Raw genomic sequence first — 20,932 nt, 5'->3', positions numbered from 1 at the left:
ACTGGACTGTCTGTTTCAGCTGTGGCAGATCTACAGAGGATGTTTCCGACACCGCCATCCTTGGAGCAACATCCTGCCTTCTCCCCTGTGATGAGCTACAAAGATGGTATCAGTTCAGAAACAGTGACTACGTTAGGGATGATGGAAAGTCCTGTGGTCAACATGGTTACAAATCAACTCACAGAGTTTAAGATGGAGGTAGAAGATGGATTAGGCAGCCCTAAGCCTGAAGAAATTAAGGTAAACCAGTGTGAATTTTGTATCAAGAAATCCTTACCCAAAAGAGTCATTGTAAAGTATTCCCATGAAATACAGCATTACTTTGAATAGAACTAGTGTCTTATGGCAAGAGCTTTTGTAGGCCATAATAGTGCTGATCAGATGAACACTCAAACTACAATAATCAGACTTTAAATTACAGTATTTCAGCATTATCTTGCGGCTACAAATTGACAAAGCTACTCTTCTACTGTAGCATTTGTAAAATTAAATAATGTTGTATACTTTATTCTCCGAATTGATGGCTTATTCACTCATTATCCTCTTAATAAAGAATGATGTGTAATGGATTGAGTTCAAGTGTCATACCAAGTCATGGCCAGGAAAGCTTGTATGGTTTGTCATGATATCTGAATTAGCCTAACCATGGCATATAATTGACTGGCCAACCAGAGCAAGAAAATGTGTTTGAAGTAGGTTTGCAAGCCATGTTTTGTGCTAATTATGGCATAAAGGTGTACATCAGCATCCCTAGTCCTTTCCAGATGCCGTGGGAGGAAGGACTACCAGTGTGATGGAGCTGAATGGAGTAGATTGGGTCAGCAGCTGATTTTGGTGTCCATCTTTCCTATCAAGAGGAGTTTACTATACCCCTCCCACTAAAGGATGCTAAGACAACTGTCATAACAGTGTTTCATCCTGTGCTGTATGACTCTGGATTACAGGGAACAGAAAGAGGGATTAGAAAGAGGGCCATTGTGTTTGGCTGATAACCCCACATTCTGGCAATGCCTAATTCTGCACTTAATTCCTGGAAAATACAAGTGCCCAAGTGAAAATGTCTAGTAGCTGACTGATTTCAGACAGGAAAAGTCACATGAACTTTTTGTGTTATAACATATGCAGTTGACAAAGACAGCTTTGTTAAACGTGCAATTCGTTTGGCATTGCAGGATTTCTCCTATGTGCACAAAGTTCCAACCTTTCAGCCTTTTATGGGCTCCTCCATGTTTGCTCCATTGAAGATGCTCCCGAGTCAGTGCCTGCTACCTCTGAAGATTCCAGAGGCCTGTGTCTATCGGCCTTCCTGGGCAATTCCTCCAAAAATTGAACAACTTCCTTTACCACCTACAGCTGCTTTCATCAGAGATGGTTACAAGTAAGTACAGCAGAGGAAAGAGGGAATGTGTTTCTGGGTTTTGTATATTTGCATAGGAAAGCGAGTGTCCTCACTGACTGATGTGCATCTTTACTCATGCTTTTCTCCCTAAGAGGCGGAGGACATCTTGGGTGTTTTCCCACCGTCCAATCAGGGAGGCAGGAATCTAAAAGATCTTCCCCTTCCTGTGGCTGTGGGAACCACCCTTCAGTTCAGTTCTGTTCCTGCCTCAACAGGGAGAGCAAGTGTTTAGAATAGGCTCCTATTCTTTTTCTTGGAGAGAGACTAATTTCTTAAAAAAAAAAAAAAAAAAAACTTTCCTCAGATCCTTTTCTTCTCCTTCCTATCCTAATCTAATTATTCTACTTTACCCCTTGTCTAAATACTGCAGCCCTTTGTTCACTCACCAGTTCTTCTTCCTTTCACTACTCCTCCCCCCCCCCTTTCCATTTTCCTTCGGAGAGAGGAGCGGCGCCGCGGAAACCGCGAGCGAAACGCAAGCCGCGGCGCGAATAGAGGCCAGATGGCACGTCGGGGGAGAGATCCTTTTTTAGATGACGACTCGGCGCCCGACGCATCGCGCGGGGCCGAAAGGCCGCTTCCCGGAGCCGGCATGACCTTGGGGCTTGCCTCGGCTGCCGGCAACGTGCCCTGTAGGGGCAGAAGAAAAGACGAAAGGAAGCGGCGCTGGTCTTTTTCTGCAGCGGAGGAGGCCTCCTCAGAGCTGCATTCCGGCCGCGACGGCCATTTTGAGCGCCACAAAAAGGCGCGAAAGGAAGCGGGCCTGCAGGCCGACAGCCTCCAGTGGCGGGGGACGATGGATGCCAATCTCCAGGCGGGAGACCCCAGCGCCTTCAGTGACCAGCCAACTCAGGAAGCTCCGCAGACCTACCAGCCCCAGAGGGGCTCTGGTAACGTACCCACCATGGGGCCCTCTTTGTTTGCAGAATTTTTAGACTCCATAAAACAGACCGTGGGTGCGGCAGTTATGGCAGCCACCCACAAGAGACCAAGGTCCCCTAGCCATGCTTCCTCCTCCAGATCCCCATCTCCCAAGAGATCCAGGGGGCATTCTAAGGCTCCAAGGGGTCCCTCAGCCAGTGATTTCCGGGAGGGTGAGAGGCTCCCATATGAAGCTCTATCGGAGGAGTCTTATGGGGAAGAACGGGAGGAGGGTGAATTCCTCTCAGATGAAGAAATAGAGAGCACTACTGTGCCAGAACCCTCCTCACGCCTTTTCAAACCAGAGGAGTTTCAATCTCTTCTTCCCAAAGTGCTAGCTGCACTGGACCTTCAGGGGTCACCTGAGGAACAGGAAACTACAAGTTCCCTGACTAACCCCAAAAATAAGCCCAAGGGAAACGCAGAGTTCTTCCCAAGGCACCGTGCTTCGGACAACGTCTTCCCCTTCCCAGAGTTCTTTGAACGTCATTTAAAAGCTGAATGGGCCAAACCAAGTGTCAGCAAGCAGGTTCCCAATTCTGTCAAAAAATTGTATGAGCTTCCCTCTTTTGCTAACGATATGTTACAGGTTCCCCTGGTCGATGCTCCCGTGGCAGCCCTACAGTCCCAGGGGTTGCTAGCTGAGGACGGCCAGGGTTCAGTCCGCGACAGTTGGGACAGGAAAATCGACCTGGCCTTGCGGAGGAGCTACGAGGCCACAGCCCTGGCCATCAAGGCAACTACTGCTACTTCTATTGTGGCTAGAGCAGCAATAGTGTGGGTCAGACGCTTAGCACAACTCGTACCAGACACGGATAAGAGGATTCTGGAGGGCACCAGCAGACTCATGCGGGCAGCAGAGTTCTCAGCGGACGCCTCACTGGACTCCCTTTCGTTCTCAGCCAGGGCGATGGCAGCTAACACCGTCGCGAGAAGGGGCTTATGGCTGAGAGCGTGGCCAGCCGACAATCACTCAAAATCCATCGTGTCAGGCTATCCCTTTCAAGGAGAGAAGCTATTCGGGGACTCACTGGAGAAGATCCTGGTGGAGACGCGAGACAAGAAGAAAGCAATGCCAAAATTTCTGAGACGCCCCGACAGACGGGGGTTCGGTTCTAGTTCCTTTCGTAACACAGCCAACTTCTCCAAGCCTAAACAAGAATACAGAAGACAATCCTGGAGTCAATCCAAACAAACTTTCCGCAAGAACTTCTCCAACCCCCGATTCCAGAGGAACCAGCCCAACCGATCGGACAAGTTTGAGAAGGGCCCCAAGCCCAGTAAGGCATGACTGGGATCTCATCCCAGTAGGGGGCCGCCTGCTTCACTTCCATCAAGCCTGGAGGGAGTCACGGGCGGACTCATGGACTCTGGACATTGTTACTCGGGGCTACCCGATAGAATTCAAGCGCTCACCCCCAGACCGCTTTATCGTTTCTCCTCTTCGCTCGAACCCGGGTCGGAGGAATGTTACCCTCAGGGCTATAGACCACCTCCTAGAGATCGCAGCTATAGAACAAGTTCCCTTGAACCAGAGATGTCAAGGTGTCTATTCGATCTTCTTTACAGTGCCCAAAAGGAACGGGGACTGGAGGGCGATCCTGGACTTAAAATTCCTGAACAAGAACATCAAACTTCGACACTTCAGAATGGAGTCCATCAGGTCCATTACAGAAGCCCTACATCACCAAGATTACATGGCATCACTGGATCTAACGGAGGCTTATTTGCACATTCCGATCCTACCCGCGCATCGCAGATTCCTTCGTTTTTGCGTGAACAGATCGCACTACCAATTCAGGGCCCTTCCATTCGGCCTGGCGACGGCACCGCGGGTGTTCACCAAGGTCCTGGTGAATCCGATAGCACACCTCAGACAGAGGGGAATCCACGTGCACCCCTATCTCGACGACCTGTTGATAAGATCTTCGTCGAGGAGGGAAGCGGAATTGGACGTCCAGCGCACTGTCAATTGCCTGCAACAGCACGGGTTCTTAATAAACCTATCCAAAAGCCAGTTACATCCGACCCAGAAACTGGAACATCTGGGCATGATAATCGACACCAACTTGAACTCCATATTCCTTCCGGAGGACAAGATCTCAAAGACCAAGACACTGGTACAGCAGGTGATTCAGGGGTCATCATCAACGCTCCTGACACTAGCAAGGCTCATGGGTCTCCTGATCTCGAATCTCGAGGCATTACAGTGGGGTCGCCATCACACCAGACAGTTGCAAATGTTTCTACGACCCTATCAACTCCGCATCATGGAGAGATGTGCCATCTCACTGACGGTACCGATGAAGGTCAAGGAGAGTCTTCTGTGGTGGACCAAGACCACCAACCTTCGGCAGGGAAGAGTCTACGCTGCAGAGAGAGAACTACAACTGTTCTCAGACGCCAGCCTCTCAGGTTGGGGGGCTACTCTCAACGAGGTTCCCACACAGGGTCGGTGGTCAGCCAAGGAGTCGACTCTTCCAATCAACCTTCTGGAGCTCCGGGCCATACGATTGGCACTACTCTACTTTCAGGTCCAGGTATCGGGACAGCACGTGCTAGTGCGAACGGACAATATAGCGGCGAAAGCCTACTTAAACAATCAAGGGGGGTCCAGGTCCAGTTCCCTTTACAAGGAGGCTGCGAAGTTATTCGAATGGGCGGAACTCCATTTAAAATCAATAAGAGCGGAGCACATCAAGGGGGCCTGCAATGTCCAAGCAGACTGGCTCAGTCGAGAGAGCATTCAAGCAGGGGAGTGGTCGCTCAACAGGGCCTTGTTTCTGAAGATAGTGAACCATTTCGGCCCACCTTCACTGGATCTCTTTGCGTCTCACCAGAATCACCAGCTCCCTCGGTTCTTCACGAGGTACTACCACAGTCGGGCGGAGGCCACAGACGCCTTAACATCTCCATGGCCGCAGGATCTCCTATACGCCTTTCCCCCGATACCGGTCATTCCCAAGTTGCTCAGGAAGATCAGCCGGCTGGGGGCCGAGGTCATACTAGTTGCACCCTGGTGGCCTCGTCGTCCTTGGTTTTCTTCAATTCAGCAGATGTCGGTAGAAGAACCTCTCCACCTACCAGTTCAACCAGACATGCTATTGCAGGGACCAGTATGGCACCCCCATCCCGAATGGCTGAGTCTGACCGCGTGGAGATTGAGAGGAGATCACTACTAGACCTAGGCTATTCTAGTGATGTGACCAATACAATTCTAGCTTCCAGAAGAGAATCCACTACACGGATCTATAACGCGTCTTGGAAGGCCTTCCACAGGTGGTGTAGGAGAAAACAGGTGGACCCGCTACAGCCTACGATCCCTAGGATCCTACAATTTCTTCAAGACGGCCTCCGATCCGGACTGAAACCTGCTACTCTCAGACGACAGGTCGCGGCCCTGGCATCAGTTCTCCAGCAGGTAGACGGCGTACATCTGTCATCCCATCCACACCTTCAGCGGTTCCTTAGAGGGGCTTCCTTGAGCTCTCCACCACAAACGCATCGCTTTCCAACTTGGCGACTGAACACGGTGCTCTCGGCCCTAACCAATCCACCCTTCGAACCATTAATGTCCGTACCATTAAGGATAATGCGCATGAAGACGATTTTCCTGGTGGCAATAACCTCGGCCAGGAGGATCTCGGAAATCGGTGCGCTGTCGGTCAGGAAGGAGCTTTGCGTATTTCATAAGGACAAGGTCGTTCTGTACCCGGATCCCACTTTCCGCCCGAAGATTTCCTCTAGATTCCACCAGAGCCAGGAGATCAACCTACCATCGTTTTGTCCAGATCCCAAGCACCCGAAGGAGCGCACGTGGCATACCTTGGACGTGCGCAGGGCACTCAAGATCTACTTGATTAGGACTGAGACATTTCGTAAATCTGACGCCATGTTTGTCAATGTGGCAGAACCCAGAATGGGACAGAAGATGTCCAAGTCTGCCATCAGTTATGCAATCAAGCAGTGCATAACGGAGGCATACAAGGCGTTGCACCTCAAAGTTCCACGGCACATTCGACCAGGAGTTCAGCGGCCAACGCGGCCTTCAATAAGAACGCCTCTGTCGAGGAGGTGTGCAAGGCAGCTACGTGGTCTTCAATATCCACCTTTATCCGGCACTATAAACTGAATGGCTACGCATCAGCAGACGCCGCCTTCGGCAGGCGAATCCTTCAACACGTCCTGCCCGAGTAGGGCGACCCCACCCTGCTTAACAATACTGCTCTGGGAGCACCCAAGATGTCCTCCGCCTCTTAGGGAGAACGACCCTTGGCACTTACCGTGAGGGGTCCTTCTCCTAAGAGGACAGGAGGACATCTTGCCCTCCCATCTATCGCCCTACCTTGGGCAGCCTGTTCCTACTCCTTTAGTCTACACCTGTTGCTGGTACTTTCTACTAATTATGTCCATTGTCATGGGCCTGTTTTTTCTCTCTTACGTTCCTTTTTTAGGGGTTACCTTGAATTTCAATCTGCCGCGTTTAGGCAGTCGTACCTGACGTACCGTTATCTGTTTGCATGAGAAGTTCCTTTTTTTTACTAGATATAGGTTTTTTGTACTGCTTCTCGGAGTCACCCGAACTGAAGGGTGGTTCCCACAGCCACAGGAAGGGGAAGATCTTTTAGATTCCTGCCTCCCTGATTGGACGGTGGGAAAACACCCAAGATGTCCTCCTGTCCTCTTAGGAGAAGGACCCCTCACGGTAAGTGCCAAGGGTCGTTTCTGTCTGTCTCAAGATGTGATAGAATTCCATCCATTTTGGGATGGAGACAGGACTACTTAGAATTGCCTGCTGAGAAACATGGTAAAATTGTTGGATATTCTTTTTGTACCTAGATTATTTAGATTAAACCCTTACTGTAAAGAATGTGGTGGGATCAATCTCCAGTTCTGTTCTCCACAAACAATATCAACATAATTGATTGCTTGCAGCTGACCATCAAGCTTCAAATAATCACACACATACACGCGTGCAGCCACAACAACCCCAGTTACTGCACTTGTAAGCTTTCTACAGATAGGGACTAGCCCTTCCAAAACTCTCCTCAGTGCAGAGTGTGCTTGCCTGTCTGTCCTCATATTGCCTTGCACTGTGTTCCCTGAGTAGACACAGAGATAGGGGAATGGCTAATTTCTCCTGCCCTCTCTTATCCTGCCCTCTTTTTTCCCATCCTTTTATTTGTGACATTGTAGTCACACTTAAGTTGTGTTTAACTTGGTTTGCATGAAAGTAGGTTGTTGAAAAGGCTTCAGTCTGTGTCACAGGAATCATTTTTGGGCTCCAATAGTGATTGTATCCTACTCCTGCCTTTGGAATCGACCCCAAATGATATAAACTCAAGGCTCCCCGGGAGCTGAGATGCACGTAGTAACCATTACTCTGGTAGTATGGGGAAGAAGCTGTTTACTCAGCTGTTCATCTCCAAATTGTGTAATTTAAAAACAACAGTTTTATTTAAAAGTACATTATTTTCATAACTTCTTAGAAGTCACCAAGGTATGACTAGCTGGTACTGTTGACATTAGACAAACTTAGCATGTTTTATTGTATTATTAAAGGACTTGTTGAAATAAATATTTTAGCATTGTAACTGGTAGGAAAAAAAGGACTGTTGGACTGATGGACTGTTTCTCTCCCAACTTTCTTATTCAGCTTGGTGCCTCTTCCCACGTCTGATAAAACAATCTGTCATCTAGCTGTGCCTAATCTTGCCTACTCTGAAGTGGGTGCCAGTATATTAACTGAAAATTAATTGCAACCCAGTTAGCTCTTTACATGAAACTCAACCCCCAGTGGCTGATCTTGAAGCACAGCAAGGATTGAAACTATTAAATGTATAAAGCCTTTTAAAAGCTAATATATAGTGTAGGGTTCTCCTGTAGCAGTGAATTAATTTTAGAGAGAGGAAGCAGCTTGTATCTTTATATCAGTCCTTTTATATCAGTCATTTTCCAGCTCCAAAGTATCTTGCAGCGCTCTCACAGGAATTGCACAAAAGAATCGTGAAGCCCTTGACACTGCCTAGGCAGCAATTTAATTCCCAGTTTTCTGTAATAGTAACTACTTCCCCAGGCCTGAGTTGATTATTAATTGCAGGTATTTATTGGGATAAAAATCTTTTATTTCCGATGTAATCCAATTAGAACACAGACTGTTACTGCAGGCTTCTGCCCAAGAGGTGATTGCTAATCAAGATTTCTAGGTCATCTTTTGTAAGGCACTTACGATGCCTTAGCCTCCTTTCTGAACCTGTGGATGTTCTTTTCGCTTCTCCTGGCTGGCACTCAAGTCTGTTAGAGATAACAAGAAAATTATTCTGGAGAATCAGGTTTCGCTGCATTTCCTTTTCAAATGGGTGGTAAAATGGGAGATCAAAATGAATATTTAAACCTTCACATTAACTGAAAAGGAATGTGGAGGTATTTTGTGGGGGGGGGGGGGGTCCCTGCAGGTTTCCACTTCTTCATCAAGGGAGTGATTGCAGTTAGGAGCACATTTTAAGAAAAGTGTTTTTATTAGCAATGTAAGTAGGGCTAATTATGGAGATCTCTACCCACATTGCCCTTTCTGTGAAATTCCATGACAATATGATCTGAGCATGCTATCTGAAAGTTGCTGCTGTGTTCTGACTACAGAAATTGAACAGATAATGGAATAATATGAAATGCAGTGACAGGTGCTTCCCCCCACCCCCAAAGCAGCCATGGCACAAACAGATGTATCACCAATTAACAGTTAAAAGGCATGACAAACAGTTTCTGTATTTCAGTATGGAGAATCAGGTTAAAGTCCTATAGGTGCAAATCAATAAATGCATTTTACCCATCTAAAAATCTAAGCACCTTAAATCCTAATATTCCTAATAAAATAAAATCTGTTTGTAGGTATCCCATGGCAGATTTCTTTAGAATTCTGTTGTTTTTTCAGAATATTGCAATGTGGACACTGACTTGATTTCAGTCACAATGCAAGGTTTAGAAGTTTACTACTTCTTCCCTGCACTGTCGATACAAACTTGCTCAACCTGGTTAACATCTTATTTGATGTGTAAATGTCTTTATATTAATTGGGGATTTCTAAGAATACTTTTGACTGCTCCGCTTTTACACTAATACTCTGTGAAGAAATAATAAAGCCAATCAGTTGAGCTTTTTTGTTTTGCTTATCTTCTTGCAGCAATGTGCCCAGTGTTGGGAGCCTAGCAGATCAAGACTATCTTCAGATGAACACTCCCCAGATGAGCACTCCTGTGACGTTAAATAGCACTGCCCCAGCTAGCAACAGTGGAGCAGGAGTACTGCCTTCTCCTGCCACGCCTCGCTTCTCCGTCCCTACGCCACGCACACCCAGGACCCCAAGGACTCCTAGAGGTGGGGGCACTGCCAGTGGGCAAGGATCTGTAAAATATGACAGCACGGACCAAGGGTCACCAGCCTCTACACCCTCCACGACCCGGCCTCTCAATTCTGTGGAGCCAGCCACTGTCCAACCAATTTTGGAAGCTCACAGCTTGTACGTCACACTCATTCTTTCAGATTCTGTGCTGAATATTTTTAAAGATAGCAACTTTGACAGCTGCTGCATTTGCGCTTGCAACATGAATATTAAAGGTGCAGATGTGGGGCTGTATATCCCCGATTCGTCTAACGAGGACCAGTATCGGTGCACTTGTGGATTTAGTGCAATTATGAACCGCAAACTAGGGTACAACTCTGGGTTGTTTATTGAGGATGAATTGGATATTTTTGGCAGGACTTCAGACATCGGCCAAGTTGCAGAGAGGAGGCTGATGATGTGTCAGACCACCTTGATTCCTCAACTAGGAGACGGATCCAAAAGGGCTCACGATCTCCCAATGAGCCTTCTCCTCCTTCTCCAGAATCAGCACACCCAGCCTTTCACCTCACTTAGCTACTTGGACTACATATCTGCCAGCAGCAGACAGGTGCTCACTTACACAAACTGGAGTTACGACAGAGTTCAGGCAGAAAGCAATGACTCCTGGATGGAGTGTTTCAATGCCCTAGAGCAAGGCAGGCAGTATGTGGATAACCCTACAGGCGGGAAAGTGGATGAAGCCCTTGTCAGAAGTGCTACAGTTCACTCTTGGCCTCACAGCAATGGTATGGTTTTCTTTGTTTTCAGAAAACATGTTTGTATTTGCTGTACCTGCCAGTTTAAAGATACTTAACTGAAACATATGTTGGCAGCACAAAATTAATTCAAGTATGGCTGAGGGGGAGTATAGATAAATTAGCATGCTTTGTAATGAAAAACACCATGATGTCTGCTTCTTCATTAGTATTATTCTAATGGTCATTTATCAGTGTCTTAATACTTTCACCCATTTGCTGGGGAATATGGGAGGAAAGGGCGTAGAGGGTTTTTTTTTTTCTGTACCTCCAGTCTTTTTCAGCAGGAGTGAACAATCACTGGAAATGTGCAATCATGGTATGTTCCCAGGATCTGTCATCATTTGCACAAGGGATTACTCACAATTCCTTTTTCGCTCCCTATGTGCACTATTAAAAGCAAGTTTTTGAAATAACTTCCAACCCTCTTTCAAGCGTTGCTGTGTACATTGATTCATGGTACAACCACCTTATGTATAGCTTTGGCACAGAACAGGAAGCTCTTATATCAAACTTTAGAGGAATAATTTAAAGCTAATTGGTACAGAAGCTACAGCTGAGATTTGTCAATCACTGTTCCCTGCTGAGTGTGTTCCCTGCTGAGTGTGTTGGATGATACAGATGTTTGCAAGGGTGTGTTTGTCGCATTCATATATTAGGTATTAAGGTTACATGTTTTAGAAATGTAATGAATGAAATGGCCTCTATCAGCTTCTTTGCTGTAGTTTGAATTTACAGCTTCAACTCTACTAATTTAACTATGAATTGGTTGCAACGAACTTCTCTCTAGATTGTGTCTACAATTTTGTTTTAATTGCTGTTATACCAGAACTCATTCACTTTAATGTCTTGAATGAGTTAAAGTTTAATAAACTACCTTTATCTTGTGAAAGCATGATTTAGAAAAACCCGTAATAGTAATGTGTTCTGGGAAAAACTAGCATTTGAATAAATGCAATTTATTTCATATTGGGGATGTTCTGTAAAAGAAATGGGTTATCATCATTAAGTTCGGAGCTTAAAGAAAAGTGGAATGTGTAACAAAGAAGTGTGTAAAGGAACAAAGCCATACTGATACATGTCACGCATAATCTAAGTCCAGCTTCTTTTTCCCTCTCCAGTCCTAGACATCAGCATGTTGTCCTCTCAGGATGTAGTACGCATGCTCCTGTCTCTCCAGCCTTTTCTACAGGATGCCATCCAGAAGAAGCGGACTGGCAGGACCTGGGAGAACATCCAGCACGTTCAAGGCCCTCTCACCTGGCAGCAGTTCCATAAAATGGCAGGACGGGGAACCTATGGTACAATATGTTGTACAATAAGAATATTTGCATCTTAGAACAGCTTTGTTACATTTTAGGGCAGGGCATCTAGATTTGGAAAAAGATCAGGATGTGTAGCCAATGTGGGAATGGTGTCCATCATCGTCGTCATCATCATCATGTTCACAGGCATAATTCATTGTGCCAGTTATGGTCATATGATGCCACTCAACGCTGCAAGAAGAACTGCATTTTCCTAGCACCAAAACGTAGTTTTGAGTAAGAGGGAAGTGTGGTACATTTGCGATTAAAGAAGCATCTCAACAGAAGACACTGGAGATTCCTAATGATTTTTATTCTGCATACCAAGCAAAAAACCCCACTTCTGTTAAAAATCTTTAAAATCCTCATCCATAGAATGCTATCAGCATTTCACAATTGGTTTTCTAACACCCTTTTCTTGCTTCAGGTTCAGAGGAGTCTCCTGAGCCTCTTCCAATTCCCACATTGCTGGTTGGGTACGACAAGGATTTCCTGACAATCTCTCCATTCTCCTTGCCGTTCTGGGAGAGGCTACTGCTGGACCCATATGGGGGCCATCGAGACGTTGCTTACATTGTGGTGTGTCCAGAAAATGAGGCCTTGCTTGACGGAGCCAAAACTTTCTTCAGGGACTTGAGTGCCGTATACGAGGTTTTATTTTTATATACTTTACAAATTTCCTACCCTGCCTTTTAGCTCTAACAAGGGCTACCCAAGCTAAAATATACTCAGAAACAAACAAACAAAAACACAATTAAAACATTGAGCAGGAAGGACAATGATGGCAGAAGGGACTTTCCAAGTTCATTGTTGGAGAAGCTCTAGCAAGCAATTGCTTTGTGTTTGTGTTCCCAACAGAGTACATCACTTGCAGCTAGTATTTCTAAAATGTTGTCGCTAGTCCAGTTTGAGAGAAAGAATAGACAGAGGTTTTAAAATAGTGGGTTTTCATTGCCGTCATCTTAGTATTTAATCTGACCGTGCCTACTTTCAGCAGTGCCGTATAATGCTGTTCATTGCACAGAGTATGGGGAAACCTTCGTTTTGGTGACATTACAAAAATCACTGGGACTTCAAAATCAGTGAAGAAGAGCTCAGTTTACACTTCAAGCTCTTCCACCACATGATTCAGATTACACTGATTCATTTAACTTCTCATTTGAATTTCAAAATCTAAATTTGTTTAAATTTTGAAATCTGCATAAATCTTTAGTTGGGCGCATGTTTTTCAGTTTGCTTGTGTATGTATTGAAACTTTTAAAAACTCAAAAGTAGAGTTGATTCCCAATTTAACCAACTGAAACAAAACTAATATTTTTCAAGTTTTTAACATTAAAACTATCTGTAAATTCTTGTGTCAGCTTTCTTAACGTCAGCCGTGTCACTCTGTATCACTCTTACTCACCTGCTTGCTGTTATAGACTCTTAAGCCTGTTTTTTTTCAAAGTCCTGAACTGCAGCAATATTTTTGTTATCCACTAGGATGCAGTCCTGTTTAAGCCAGGAAAGAACATGCCTCAGCTTGCATTTCCACAGTTGTATATACTGTGGAGGGTGGAAAGCTCTGTTGCATCTGTTTGCTGTTTGGGTGCACTCAAAGCCTCTTGTGTTTCACTTAGGGTGGTAGTGTGAGCAGTCTCATCCTGGACAACTTCTCCATCTGCCGCCACCCCCCCCCCCCCGCTCCTGTGGGTCAGTGGACCTCCAGGGACAGTTGGGGGGTGGAATGGGAGTTTGCAGTGGGAAAGGGAAATTGCTGTACCAATGGAAATGCTGTTTTGTTAGTGGAACTGCATTTTAGTGTCCAAGACACAGATCTTTGGAAAGGAAACTGTCTTTTTAGGCTTTCTCTTAATTACACTCTAATTGAAAGAGAATGAGACTGATTCCTCACTAATCTTTGTCCCGATTTCATGCTCCTGCAGGGCCACAACTTGTCCTGCCTCTTTTCCAAGTTCCCTTCATGGCTTCAGGATCCTGAACTTAGGAGAGAACTTGGGAAAGAGACACAGGACAAGTCGTGGCCCTGCAGCAGCGTGTGCAAAATCAGGCAAAAGACTTCAGGAAAAAGGAGCACGAGACTGGGACAAAGGCTAGCAAGGAATCAGTCTAAAAGTTGGATTTCTGCTTGTGCAATTTACTTCTTGAAAAATCCAATTTTTATGTGTATAGATGATGCCTTGTTTAGAGTTTCTTTGTTTGTATAGGCATGTAATGGGTGGGGGTATTATGCTATTGCAATAATTTTTTCCCTTGTGTCCTCAGATGTGTAGGCTTGGCCAGCATAAACCAATTTGTAAAGTGCTGCATGATGGGATCATGCGAGTGGGAAAGACGGTGGCCCAGAAGCTAACAGATGAGCTTGTGAGCGACTGGTTTAACCCACCCTGGGGCAATGAAGACTGTGACAATCATTCCAGGCTCAAACTTTATGCTCAAGTTTGTCGTCACCACTTAGGTAAGCGGAGTTGAGTGAAGACAGAGGTGACTGATCTTCTGTACTTGTTTTCCATCATGTGACAGATCTTTTTAATTCAAAAGTTGTCACTCTTCATTCTTTCCATGGATGTGTATCTCCCAGAGGTCTACATGGAAAAGTGGGTATATATTGGATAGGATTAATTGAGGACAGGAAGTCTTTAGACAATGAGAATAGCCCTAATGAGTCAGAGCAGAAGGCCCTCTAATCCAGAGTCCTGTATCAACATGCTGCAGTTTGCTTCTATGCACTGTGATATTGTTTGTTCCTGAGATAGGCCTTCCTTGTTCATGGAGGTTTGTGACTTTGGCTATCATGGCTTATAAATCTGTCTTCCATTAACTTACTTAGTTCCTTTCTAATGCCATCTTGGTTAGGTTAAAATGTTTGAATGATTTGCCTTAGTACCACATGCAGCTTGGCTTCTTACAGTTCTTTCCTGTTCTTTCATCCAAACGAATGTTCTCTTGTGTAGCACTCAGTTCTGAATGGTGGATCAGAAAAAAAGAGATGAACTTCTTGAGTGTCAGTTAGTTGTATCTTGGCTGCTAAATTTGAGTCCTATCCAAAGGCTACAATTTCCAAACTAAGCTAATCTTTGTTCTGGGGTGGTATATTTAAACAAATTGGCATTTATAGCTTGTTGTTCCTGTGCAGGCCTTTCCTGCCAGACAGCTCTGTTTACTGTGTTCTGGGAGACTTGACTAATGGTGTTAATCAGATTTCAGTTAACTGCTTTCCTTGTGCTTCATCTGCATATTGATCAGCAGTTTCAGATCAGTGTCCTATTATAGGCCATCATCTTCCATTAAAGAACTGTACCTCCACAAAGGGAGAAGCTTGCTAGCTGGTAGAGCTCATTTCCTATGTAAATCATGCAGAGTTTTGATAAATATTGTATGTTTGAAGGATCTGGCGTTCAATTTTGTTGTTGTTTTGTTTTCTTCCAGTACTGTAAGTTTCCTGTAGTGCCTTGGACAGTCTTATAACGCCAGACACTTGTAATTTTTGACACCACCATCTTAACACTCACGCTAGAGCAATGTAATGAGTGCTAATTTTTGTTTGCTTACAATTGTAGCAATTGATCTAAAATATATCTTGGTGTTTATGCAACAGTTTCTTGATCTTGCCTTTGGGTAATTTAGAAGCTCTGGTAAGGGGGTACTCTAATACCCCCTTAGGTCCAAACTATATGCTATGAGAAGGTATGTGGCTGTTGCCAACCCATACTTTTTCCTTGTTTCTCCTTGATATTTTTAGCTGGGAAAAAAGCATGGCATGATGTCATTGGGGGCAAAGAAGCATTAGTATGATGTTGTAGCAAGTGCTTTTTCAGTTACACATTATTTGGAGAGGCATGCGAGTCAGGGAAACACAGATCAACAGCACCCTTGAGTCTTCTTGTAATGTGTGATTTGGACCTCAGAACACATTACTGTCAGTCTAGTTAGTATGGAAGAAGAGTAAATCATATGGCTGGGGAGCCCACTTGAGTTTAAAAAGGTTTTAGATCAGATTTTACTCCCAGTTGTTCCTTTTCTAATCGGGGCATTACAAAGAAAAAGGATGGGGGGGTAACACCTGCTCTGAGTTCAGCACCAGTTTTCTGATGCTGTATTTCAGAAGTGATTTCGGGATGCATCTCTGTGTAAAGCCTGTTTGGTACTCTGTCAGAAGAGTTTCCTTACCATGGGGTGCTATTGCAGTTTATATCAGAAGAAATATGGCAGTGGAGAATCCTCCAGTTCAGGAATAACAGGATTACTGGCCAAATTGTTCCTGATGAAAACTTAACATTCAGCTTTTAAGATTTGACTCATCTGGGCACTGGGAGATTGTAAAAGAGTACAAATGTTCTAATAATGTTTTCTCTATGGAATAGAATACAGTAATAGTAAGGATTAGCTGTGCAGTTAAGTTGGGATAGGTGTGTCTGACATTGTTGCAAGTGGAAACAGCCCTGTTTAATTCAGGAACTCACAACTGCTGTCTCTCTAAAGAAGGAAAAAGGCAGTGTTTCTTTACCTAATTGATCCTTTTACTATGTCTTGTCAATCTGAGTATGTTTGTGTGTATTCTTTTAAGTTAACATAAGAACATAACATAAGAGAAACCATGTTGGATTAGGCCAATGGCCCATCCAGTCCAACACTGTGTCACACAGTGGCCAAAAAAAAGGAGGTTCACAAGTGGGGCTAGAAGCCCTTCCACTCCCCCCCCCCCCCCAAGTACCAAGAATATAGAGCATCACTGCCCAGACAGTTCCAATCATATGCTGTGGCTAATAGCCACTAATGGACCTCTGCTCCATATTTTTATCCAAACCCCTCTTGAAGCTGGCTATGCTTGTAGCTGCCGCCATCTCCTGGGGCAGTGAATTCCGTATGTTAATCAACCTTTGGGTGAAGAAGTGCTTCCTTTTCCGCTTAAAGTTGGAGCAAGTGTAGGCAATGTGAGGTCTGGCAGGCTACCATGTCCTCCCCACCCCCCACCCCCAGATGACAGACCTGCAGATAAAGGGAAAACAAAGAAGGGGAAAAAACTTAACCCAAAAACTAGAGTAAGAAACCTGAAAGGTTAATATGCAATTAAAGGGCCAAACATTAAAAACAAACTGTAAAATAAATCATAAACCAACAAACATGTATTTATTGTAGAAAGCTAAAACCATCTAAGGGCCCATCATAAGCTTCTATCCTATGTACAATCATAAAACCACAATGGGAACCCACTCAACTTGACCTGATGCGTTTTGACCTAGACTGGTCTTCTTCAGAGGTCAGAAAGGTAAGTACACATATTGGCTCATACTACAGAATAGAATAAAACAATAGAACAATGCTGGACCACAAGGAAATTTAATGAAGTGACAAAGGCTTAAAGATACTCTTGAGGTCTCTTATTATACAGCCTTATGTCTTAATCAATGGCATACATATTGCATCCAGTGTCTTATTGTATGCCACATGGTCCAGAATTGATCAAGATAGGTGTAAGGTCAGAGCTATGTGCCAAGAGTTACAATAAATACATGTATGTTGGTTTATGATTTATTTTACAGTTTGTTTTTAATGTTTGGCCCTTTAATTGCATACTAACCTTTCAGGTTTCTTAGACCAGCAGATAAGCCTGAACCTAGTGGGTTAGGGAGAAAGAGCTAGGCATATCAGATGCAGCCTGCTAAGGATCAGATCAATGGCTCCAAAATTGCCAGAAACAACTGCAAATTCTACTTGGCTGGAAGGGTGGGGGTGCCAGTATGTGGGGGCAGATTGCCATCACCTTCTCAATGCTTCTGGCTTTCTTAGTAGAAAGAGACATTGGGGTTCTAGCACCTCTAGTTACTGGATGAGCTATGATGTTCTGCTCCATGGCAGCTGGCTTTGTATGAGAGTCTAAGAACATCCCTGAGAAGTGAAATCTTCTAATAAGGTAAACTTTTGAGCCAAGTCTCGGAACATTTAGCAAAACTGAATGTCATGTCCAGCTACAGATCGCTTGCTTCCCCTGCTCTCACCAGCAATAACAAGTCATATTTGTTTCCTTTCCTCCCACTTGTCATACTGCAGAAACTCTGCAAAGGCATTTAACTCCTGGTCCATCAAAGTATTTATTATGGAAAAATTCCATGTGGCTGCTATTTTGAAACCCTAATCAGTGTAGTGCTTTCTCTTTCGGATTGCATTGAATCCCAGTCACAGTCTCTGACCTGTCTTCATATTTTTATGCTCTTTCAGCACCTTACTTAGCCACTTTGCAACTTGATAGCAGCCTGCTGACACCACCAAAACACCAGACTGCACCGCCACCCTCAAGCCAGGAACAAATTATATCTGGGAATACAGCATCAATCCCCCCCAATTCTTCCTGTCTTTCTGCACCTGGCGCTCCCCCAACTGTCAATACCTTCACTTCCACACCCAATGGTGGTGGAGCCACAAACCTCCCAGCAGGTAGCAGTTCAGCCTCTGGATCCACAGTGCCACAGCTGTCAGCATCCTCCACCGTACCCAGTATTAACCAGACAAGCACTACCTCCTCTTCAGGGTTCAGTAGTGGCCTGCCTCCAGGTCAAAACTCAGTCCCTGGGGCAAATTCTACAGAGAGACCCCAAGGAAGCACAGTCTCAGGAGGAGACACAGAGACAGGACATAACCCATCTCAGCAGCAACAAGAAGGGCAGGAAAGGTAAGTTGAGTGGAGTACTCATCATTACAGTGGGTTTTAGCTGGGGAACCTTTTGATGTTATGCAGGGGTTGTTTGTAGAAAAATAGATGGTGGAGCTCATCCAGGGATTGTTATGCAGCTGCAATACTATTCAGTGGACAAGGAGGTGGAACTCAGAAGGAGGAGGTGGAACTCTCAGAAAGGTCCAGGAGCTGGGCTCCTGTGAGCTCCCACTGAATCCGAGGCCTAATGTTATGGATTTTAATGTCCGCATTTTAAATATGATTGGGTGAGGGCTTGTACTGATATTAAGTCAGAATCAGGCAAGCAGCTGTAAACTATGATTTGCCTGTATGGCTGGAACCTCACACTGTGTTTGGGTTCTAACAGAGGTTAGTGGAAATTGTGGTTTGACAATGTCTGAATCAAGCCTTAAGTGTTCAGTTGCAGCCTGCAGTTTGAGTATTTGACAGCTCATGCTTAAGCTTGACAGCAGGGCAAGAGAACATGTATCTCTAAGCTGGCACATTTCTGTAATTTATTTTTACTGACTGCATTCAATTCATTTTCTTTCTTTGGCTTCTTTAGCCCTTTTTCCATTCTGCATTATTGTACCAGTCTTCTAGGCACCGTTTTCATGTCTTAAAAAAGAAACTTTAAACTATCACCTAATGGCCTTCCCCTTTTCTAGCTCTACAGAGAGGGAGAGGATAGGCATTCCTACGGAGCCAGAGTCAGCAGATAGCCATGCCTACCCTCCTGCTGTTGTCATCTATATGGTGGATCCCTTTACCTACACTGCAGATGAGGAATCTGCCTCTGCCAACTTCTGGCTCTTGAGCCTGATGAGATGTTACACAGAGATGCTGGACAACTTGCCTGAGAAGATGAGGAATTCTTTCATTCTCCAGGTAATTTTCCCCCTAGTGTTTCACAGGAACATAAAAGAGGAACTGTAGCAGCTTTATGTGGCTAGGAGAGGTGTCTGCACTTTCCCATAGGCCAGTAGCATGTGTGTGGTTAAGAGCTCAGGAATGGTTCTGCTAGCTCTTAATACATTATGTTTATATCCATGCACCCATATCTTGGCTTTCAAACTCAGGGTGTTTTGCCAATAGGAGTCAAGGCAGCAGACAGGTCTTTCAATAAAAAGTAACAAGACATACTGAGTATAGCATGTTCTCTCACAAAATTCTTCCGCAGCACAATACATGCAGACATTTTAAGAGCTGTGTGTTTCCATATGTTTATTGTGGTATTGCAGTTAAATTTTTATAACACGGTACAGAACATATCCCTATTGTACTTTGGTCACATTATGAGAAAAGACAATAATGCTAGGAAAAATTGAAGGTGGCGAAAAGAGAAAGACCCAGTATGAGATGGATTGACTCAGTAAAGGAAGCCACGGTCCTCAGCTTGCAAGACCTGAGCCAGAATGTTAACAATAGGATACTTTGGAGGTCATTAATTCATAGGGTCACCATAAGTCAGAAGCGACATGACAGCACTTAACATACACAAATGTATATATCCCTGAATTAATACCAAATCAAATCTTCTTGAAAGACTCTCACATTAATGCTCATGTAGAACCATTCCAGTTTGGTCTGTGAATGTAACTGCACTGGAAGAGTTGACCATATTTCTGTCCTCTGTGGCATGGCCAGGAGCCATAGCCTGCAGAAAAGGTTGGCTAATCCTGGTAAGACAGGCTACCTTAAATTTAATGTAATTTAATTTTGGGATTTATATCCCACCCATCCTGCCAAGGCAGGCTCAGGGCAGGTAACAGCATAAGAACATAAACATCAACTTCATTAAACCATAAAATTCATCAATAAAAGAATTTATAACCTACAATATGACAGCAGTAAAACCAGATGGCTAGATTCCTTAGGTCTGTTCAAGCCTACTAATAATAATAAAATTTCAGGCACTAAACATGATAGCAATGTAAGAGCAGTCTGGGCCAACATAACAGCATGTAGCATACAGCAGGAGGGGCAGATCAAATCACCCAGGTGTCTGGTCCCCTACAAGGTTTAAGAGCTCCATCTTGCAGGCCTTGTGGAACTACAAGAGATCCCGCAAGGCCCTGATCTCCATGGGGAGCTCATTCCACCAGATAGGTGCCAGAGCTGAAAAGACCCTGGTCCTGGTGGCAGCTAACCAGATGTCTTTGGGTCCGGGGACTACCAGTCGACATTGATCAACTGATCTTAAAGCCCTTTGGGGGACATATGGGATGAGGCGGTCCCACAGGTATGTTCGTCCCTGGCCATTCAGGGCCTTAAAGGCTACGATCAAAACCTTGAACCTGATTTGGAATTTCACTAGCAGTCCACAGAGGACCAACCGGATATGAGCCTGTGCAGGTGTTATCAGCAGCAGGTGTAACTTCCAGATCAGACGCAAGGGAAGGCTCACGAAGAGCAAGTTACAGTAGTCTAATCTGGAAGTGACCGTTGCATGGATCACTGTAGCTAAGTCGTGAGAAGAAAGGTAGTGAACCAGCTGCT

The 20,932-nt window shown here is 44.8% G+C and overlaps 1 protein-coding gene across 2 annotated transcripts in view; it reads left to right on the top strand.

Annotated features, from left to right (window-relative positions):
- The window catches only part of MED13L (mediator complex subunit 13L), a 287,857-nt gene that overhangs the window by 243,360 nt on the left and 23,565 nt on the right, over nucleotides 1-20,932 (top strand). For both annotated transcript variants that reach the window (XM_060250117.1, XM_060250116.1), the window contains exons 15-22: nucleotides 20-240; nucleotides 1,173-1,378; nucleotides 9,501-10,447; nucleotides 11,578-11,757; nucleotides 12,188-12,411; nucleotides 14,026-14,218; nucleotides 17,980-18,430; nucleotides 19,102-19,321. In XM_060250117.1, the coding sequence (XP_060106100.1) occupies nucleotides 20-240; nucleotides 1,173-1,378; nucleotides 9,501-10,447; nucleotides 11,578-11,757; nucleotides 12,188-12,411; nucleotides 14,026-14,218; nucleotides 17,980-18,430; nucleotides 19,102-19,321 (2,642 nt within the window). The remainder of the gene's footprint in view (nucleotides 1-19; nucleotides 241-1,172; nucleotides 1,379-9,500; nucleotides 10,448-11,577; nucleotides 11,758-12,187; nucleotides 12,412-14,025; nucleotides 14,219-17,979; nucleotides 18,431-19,101; nucleotides 19,322-20,932) is intronic.

The sequence above is a fragment of the Heteronotia binoei genome, chromosome 11, assembly GCF_032191835.1.
Source record: "Heteronotia binoei isolate CCM8104 ecotype False Entrance Well chromosome 11, APGP_CSIRO_Hbin_v1, whole genome shotgun sequence".
Taxonomy (NCBI): Eukaryota; Metazoa; Chordata; class Lepidosauria; order Squamata; family Gekkonidae; genus Heteronotia; species Heteronotia binoei.
Note: the sequence above shows the minus strand (reverse complement) of the source record. Positions and strands in the feature narration are given on the sequence as shown.